The sequence below is a fragment of the Crocuta crocuta genome, unplaced genomic scaffold (genome assembly GCF_008692635.1).
Source record: "Crocuta crocuta isolate KB4526 unplaced genomic scaffold, BGI_CrCroc_1.0 scaffold339, whole genome shotgun sequence".
NCBI lineage: Eukaryota > Metazoa > Chordata > Mammalia > Carnivora > Hyaenidae > Crocuta > Crocuta crocuta.
In genome coordinates, this window is record NW_027530357.1 from 922,915 (window position 1) to 930,142 (window position 7,228).

At 54.0% G+C, this 7,228-nt stretch overlaps 1 protein-coding gene across 1 annotated transcript; it reads right to left on the reverse strand.

Moving 5' to 3' along the window:
- Positions 1–1,240: 1,240 nt before the first annotated feature.
- Positions 1,241–6,837, reverse strand: FICD (FIC domain protein adenylyltransferase). The gene is made up of 3 exons (XM_077765977.1): positions 6,750–6,837; positions 4,977–5,329; positions 1,241–4,038 (listed from the first exon to the last, which is right to left on the reverse strand). Exons 2-3 carry the CDS (start codon positions 5,275–5,277, stop codon positions 2,963–2,965), a joined length of 1,377 nt encoding a protein of 458 aa, XP_077622103.1. The 5' UTR covers positions 5,278–5,329; positions 6,750–6,837; the 3' UTR covers positions 1,241–2,962.
- Between the last annotated feature and the right edge of the window lie 391 nt (positions 6,838–7,228).

The window sequence follows — 7,228 nt, forward strand, 5'->3', positions numbered from 1 at the left end:
TTTTTTTTTTTTTTTTTTAACCTTTCCTCTTTTATCAAATATTCATTGCTTCAAAAGCAGCATTGCCGGTTCAGTAGGGAAATGGACTTTGTAAAGACTCTGGGGGAAGAAATCAGGAAATGCTTTCATGTGTGATGGAAATTGACCCACTTCTCTGGTTTTTAAGTTTCTGTGCATCAGGCTTATGGAAAACTGTAAGCATTCTACAACAGTGTAGACTGAAGAGCAAAAGGAAATCCTTATGTTCCTGTCATTGAGCCTCAGCATTTCCCATCTAGCGCATGGGCCTTCATCTCTGCCCCCACCTCCCCGTAACGGACATCACGCACTCCCAGTAACAGCGGATCACCTGCCTCTAAGAGATAAAGACCTAAAGGGCACAGTTTTGTCATCATCACTAGAAACATGAGCAGTAATGCCCCCATGTCCTTAACTATCCATATTACCAGTTTCCTCTTGTTTTCTAAATGCCTCCCCCCATGCCCAGTAAATTAGGATCAGTTGGTAAACCTCCTAAGGTTTTTAATCTGAAGGTTCTCATCTACCTTGTCTTTGTTTTGCACAAAACATTTTTTGTTAGGTGTTACTTCTGAATTAAATTCCAGTAGTGGCTATTGGAAGCAGCCAGAAGGACGGGTGCTGTATGGTGGTTCTGCCTGTGTTCTCCGGAGCAGCCACTCACCCTCCCGCAGGAGCCTGTTCGCCGGGTGAGAGGGCTGGGGACACTTGGGGACTGCAGCTGAGGAGTCACGAGTATTCCTTTCCCAGTCCAGGCTAATGTGGCTCTACTCCCGCGACTTCCCACCTCTGTCCTGTTCTCTTGCTGTGGGCCAGTCTGCTGCCCTCACTTTGTGCTTTCACATGTCAACATAGGCTCATCACAGAGCTGAACCTCTTCAGACTGGAGCCCAGGGTATTGACGGTTGTAGAATCGGACTGTCGGGGACATGCGAGTGGGTGTATGTGTTTTCCCCAGGAAATGGAGAACTGATGGCAAATAGGAACATGAAGTCCCCTGAGGTTTCTTGAGTGTTAGTGAGAGATCGGTAACTCCACCCCCTGCCCGTACAGGAGCTGGCTTACCCAGGGAGCTGTCTCCTCTTCCTGCTGAATTACCGTCGGGGACCAGTTCTCTGCCATAGTAATCTAAATGGGGCTTCACGTTCTGAAAGAACCCCTCCTTCATCCTTGTGACAAATGGGAACAGCCCTTGAGTAAGAAGACAGCCAGGTTTCAGGCCTTTATATAATAAAATACTTTATTAGAGTCAGTAATCTGTGAAAATAACATCCTTCACAGCAGAGCTAAAGTGCACGTGTCTCTAGCCCAGGCGCGCCCTGCTGTGGGGCTTCCTTGGCAGGCCTAGAAAATCCAGATGACAGAAGAGTTCAGGCCGAAAGCTAGTTTGTGGCAGCAAATGAGTGTGAAAGATTTTTTATAAAGGTTTGACTATCGCTCGGGGCCACTTCATACAACTTTTTCCTAATCCTTCAGAAAGCTACCCTGTGCTCATTACACAGTTAAATAACTACACAAACACCTGCTACCTCAGAATAGTGACCTCCTTACTGTCAGGGCGAGACTTCTCAAGCCAGAGGCCACGCTTTGTACGTATTCACCAGCATTCGGACCCTGACAGACTGCACTATGGTGTCAGACGTCCTGGGCTCCGCCACTGGGAGGGGGGACCTGCGGCCCTTAGACCCTGAGGAGCACAGCAGCGGTCATATTGGCACCTCTGCTGTTTATTATCGATGGAGAAGATTCTTCTTCCATAGAAGGACGCCTTGGAAAGTTGGCTGTACAATACATCTTATTATTTTACAAGTTCCTAGAAAAATAAGGCCACTCGAAGGCAATCTCTTTTGTTCCCCAAGGGGACGCTGGACAGGACAATGGCTGTGAGGGATGAGGGTCAGGTGAGTAAGTGGGTAAAACTGCATGACAAAAGAGACCCATCTGACTACTACGGTTAAGGGTTTTTCCTTGGTTCAGGGTGGGTTCTTCCTTGGTTCGGTAGAAACTCCAGTTCATTATCAAAAATATGTATTTGAGTTGATGTGACATCTGCTTTCTCAGATGTATCCTTGAGCCTCTGCCTACACAAGATGCTACACTCAGAGTCAGACTTGGCCACGTGCACGACACCTATGACACAGCTGAGTGACAAACTCAGAACTTCTAGAGTAAAACCTTTGGTCTGAGTGGCTGCAAATGAAGTGTGAGAAACATTCACACAGGAAACCAAGCTGGCCACTCCCCTATTCTAAATTAGAAAAATAGTCTTGGTAGGGAAAAATAACGGCCTCTGGGACTGCAGTTTGCAAGCCACCTGGGACTCCTTGAAATAAGCAAGGTATCTAACTAGAAATGTTGTCAACATTAATTTTATTTCGTATCTCAAGAGTCTGCCCTACTAGTGAGAATTAGTCACCATGCTACTCTCTTCGTAGAGGGAGCAAAACTCTGTCAGAAAGAAAGCTTCTGTTATTTCTCAAAACCGGGGCCGGGTTCGCCCCAAGAGAGCTGACCTCGCAGGGAAGTCACAGAGCCTCTCCGCCAGTTTCATAGAAACACTTGGAGGAGTTAGTCCTGTGGCCCCAAACCTCGTTCCACACTCCCGGCCTCTCCCCACCCGTGTGCAAATTCTGCTCCAGAACCTGTGTTCTGGTCACACGAAGAGCATTGGTGTCCCTGAGCCTGCTGGGGTGACCAGCACGGCCAGCGGACACCACACAACATCGACTAGCTCAAAAGAAAATAAATAACTTGGACTGAATTATAAGTTACCTTAAAGATAGGGCTTAATAATTTAGTTTTTTTCTTTTTAACTAAAACATTTGGAGGTAAAGAATGCTTAAGTTCCCGATCCATCTCCTTGTGCTTTGGGAGACGGCTAGGTTTCCAGAAATGCTAAGTCCCCCCGGGACATCCCTTGGCACCAGGGGAGGCGCCCCAGGGGTTAGGGCTTCACAGGCAGGGTCTCCTTAAACCCGGAGTAGTTGGGCTTGGCCTCTGGCAGCGCCACCGGGTACTCGGTTGTGGCAAAGAGCAGGGTGTCCAGGGTGGTCTCTGTACACTTGGCAATGAAGCGGATGAACGGCCTCACGTCGCCTTCGTTGGCAACTTCCAGCACGTGGTAGTACTCGGACCTCTGCTCCTTGCGGATGGTGATGGGGGGGTAGCCTGCCTGCATCAGAATGAGGTTCATCAGCAGGCGCGAGGTCCTGCCGTTGCCGTCAATGAAAGGGTGGATGTAAACCAGTTTGTAATGGGCCAGGGCCGCAAACTCCACCGGGTGCAGGTTCATGGCGTCCTCGGAGTTGAGCCACTGTATGAACTCCTCCATCTGCTTTTCCACATCTTGAGGATGGGGAGGGATGTGGTGACCCACAAGGACCTGTGTCGTCCGAAACCTGCCAGCTTCCACCGGATCCACATAACCCAGCACCCGCCTGTGGATCTCCAGCACGTCGCCGATGGCCACAGACCCAATGCGGGACACCAGTGTGGTGTTGATGTATGTCATGGCCGCGTGCATGCCGATGACCTCGTTCTGCTCCTCCAGGCTTTTCCCCGGCACGGCATAGCGGGTCTCGAGGATGTGCCTGATTTCCGAGAGGGTGAGGGTGTTGCCCTCGATCGCGACTGTGTGGTAGATGTGATGGTAGTAGGTTTCCTCCATGACCCTGCGTAGCGCAGAGTTGCCCTTGGGGATGGACATGACCTTCTTCACTTTGCTGTCGATGATGCTGAAATACCTCTGGTCGATCTCCTCCACCAGCGGCAGCGTCCGGTCCCGGTTGACCAGCGCTTTCTCATGGTAGGGCGAGATGGTCAGCGCTCGGGTGTACAAGTAGTCTGCCTGGATGATGTCCTTGTCCTCTTCGGAAAAGATGCCGAACTCGGTGAGTGCGTCTACGAAGTCTGGGTCCATTTTGAGGGCGTGCAGGAAGAGCTTATGGGCTTTCTCCCGCTTGCCCTGGCGTTTCATCTCCAGGGCTTGGTTCAGAGCTGCTCTGGCCTCCAACTTCCCAGCTAGAAAAGAGCCAAAGAAGCACTGGCAGGGGAGGGAGGGCACGGGATGTCTGGGGGGAGCTGTCCCCTGTGCCGGCACCTTAGGGGGCTCGTTCCAGCATGCTCCGTGTGTGTATGCGTTTGTGCCCCACAGCTGGTGTTCGTCTGTGTGTCCCCAGAGCCACTCTCTCTACCCCGGGAGGCATCATCTGGCCTCCACAGCCCTCAGCTTTCTGAGTGCCGAAGTGAGTGGCTGTGGCCACAACTCCTGTCAGGTGGCCCTCCTGTGTGATCTTCTCGGCTCCCTGCTGTCCTGGACCAGTCCTGGTGATGCCAGTCCCTGCCCCTCTCCATTCAGGCCTACCCTACCCCTGGGCTGTTCTTTAAATCTTTCAACCCAGTGGTTCTTAAGCAGGGGTGATTTTGACCCTCAGAGGACATCCAGCAGTGTCCGGGACACAGTGAGCTGTCACAGTTAAGGGGGTGGGGGTGTTGCTGGCATCCAGTGGGTAGAGACCAGGGATGCTGCTTGACCCCCTACAAGGCACCACAGAGGACGGTGAGGGGGAGGGGGAGAAGCTTCCTCAGATCTAGCCCTCCCTCACCAGCCCCTCCACCCACTGCTGAGTGTCAGGCACACATGCCCAAGCTCTATAACCCTCTGGTCTCTGCCTGGCGCACCTTCCCCTCATGCCTTTTCCTTTAGGTCATTTTCCTATTTACACCGGGGTCTCAGCTCAGGCATCCCCTCCAGGGAGCCTTCCTGATGTGCACCCTGCTTCCCCATCACCAGGTTGGTGATGCTGTATGGCAGTCATCTGTCAGCTTGTCTGAGCTGGGAGCTGAGAGCAGACTTGGTCCCCATAATGCCCCATGTGTCCTGCACAGAGGACGCAGTAGGCTCTGTAAATATCTATCAAATTAACAAGCGTTGAGGAGAGCTGGCCAGTGTGTCTTACCTGGAGAGGCCTTGGTCTTGACCACCAGCGGTGCCGCATCGGTGGCGGTGACACTGAGCTCTGTGGACGGGCTGGTACACTTGGTGACGGCATGCTGCACCCTGTCCAGCTTGTTCCTGAGCAGGTAGAAGCCTTTGAGCACCGTCAAACACTGCTCTTCGATGGGCCCCAGCGGCAGCAGCAGCGCCAGCAGGGACCCCAGCACCATGCTCAGCAGCAGGACCCACAGGAAGCGGCCCCACACGGAGACCCACTTGGGTTCAGTCACCGCCATCACTGAAGCCATCGGCATGAGTGTCATCTGGACTCAGGGGCAGGCCCCTTGGGCATACTCAATTGCCTGAGAGCAGGATCTGCAGGGGACCAAGAGTTGCAGGAGATGAGGTGGGGGAAGGGGACACATGCAAGATGCACTGCGGACTTCAGCTGGGGCTTGGAGGCCCCCACACCTCTTACTTCACTATGACCAGGGGGTTGGGGCAAGGCAGGATGTGGCCGTAAATGGGGAGGGGCCAGCCTGAAGGACAAGTGCCACTTCCAAGGCGTTGGGACTCTGAGCTACTGCCACCGCACTCAACATTAATTGAGCACTTACTGTGCCAGGCCCCATGCTAAGCACCAAGGACCTCATGCATACTGTCTCTTGCAGTCTGCAACAAACAGGAGCTGATGCTATCGTCATCCCACTTCTCCAGATGAGGAAACAGGCTCAGAGATGAAGCCCCTTGCCCCAGGTCAGCCAGTGAGTAAGTGACAGCCTTAGTTAGGACTTGAATTCAGGAACTCTCCCCTAAGCCCCCTTGACCACAGATCTCTGGGGCCTATTCTCTGATACACACAACTGCTTTCGTGGCCTGTTATACTGCCTCTTCGTGCCCTAACCCTGGTATTGGCCACAGTGCTGCTCCTCTCTCTGGCCTTCCTTCCCCGGCCTGCCCAGCAAGGACTCACCTAGAGCTTGGGCAGTCCAAGCATCTCAGAAACACCAGCTGTGGGCCAGAGTGGGTGACCGACCCCTCACCCTCCATCATGACAGCGGGCATGTGTTTGGGGCTGGCAGTGGAGGTAGTGGGGTCAGGTATGCAAGCACCATTATGTTAAGAATAAATAGTATTTATTGGGCAACTATGGTGTACTGAGCACTGGGCTGAGGGCTAGCCACGTATTATCTCACTTAATCCTTAACACCCTATGAAGGAAAGGAAACTAAAACTGAGAGTCAATTTCTAGAAGGCCACGGGAGTAAACAGAAGCATGAACGAATTGTCAGTGCATCTAGGAAGAGGGCTCAGGTCTTAACCTCTAACTTCTTCTCACCCAAGGCCCGTGCACCCCTCCTCCGGCCTGCTTCTGGTGCTGGGCCTCCAAGACCAGAAATGACTGATGAGGTTTCTGATCGCTCAGGGTTTAGAATCTAATGGGGGAAACCTGGCTCGTTGATACATCTGAAATGGCTTGGTCTGCGCTCTAACGGGGGTATACGCTTGGCGTGCCGTAGGGGTTTAGAGGAGAATGTGAGTCACTGCTTCAGGTGCTTTGTGCGGCTCCCGGAGGGACGGGATCCACGACAGGGCTGGAGTTCGCCAGGGACGCGGGTCCACGCAGTGGAGGCAGGAGATGCGAATCTCTCACCCCTCACTACCTGAGGAAGGGGGAATCTGACGCCCAGAAGGGCTGGGCTATAGTCCCTCTGAACCCCGCCCGGGGCTCACTCCCCCACCGCCCCTTGCCCAGCTGGCTCTTTCCGAGCCCCTTGGGCTCGCCCCCTCCTACCGCGTGCGGCTTCCCGACACTGCAGCCTCCTTCCAGGCACTCGGAGGCCCCCGCAGCACCCGGCTTCCAGGCCCTGCTCCGCCACCGGCTTTCTGGCCCCGCCTCCGGCGGCTCGCCATTGGGTGGTTCCCCATTCTCGTCGTGGCGGATTGGCTCCCTCAACTTGTCCGCCCCTCGGACTTCCGGGTTTTCGCGTCAGCGTCTGCTTCCCGGGGAAAGACGCGCCGTGGGCCACTCCCATTGGCTGGTTCCTGTATTGGTCTCGTGCCCGAAGCAGCCAATAAGCAACAGGCGGGGCGGTGCCTGGGCGACAGGCGGGAGTAGCGTGCGGAAAACCCGCGCGGGCGGAGACCTGGGGGCGTGATAGATGCCGTGGCCGGAAGCTGGCGATTCCGTTTGCCCGGGAGTGCTGTGCTTCTCGCTTGTCGCCCCGGGGCCCTTCTCCCGGGCCTCCGTTTCCTTAGGTGTAAAGTGAGGAT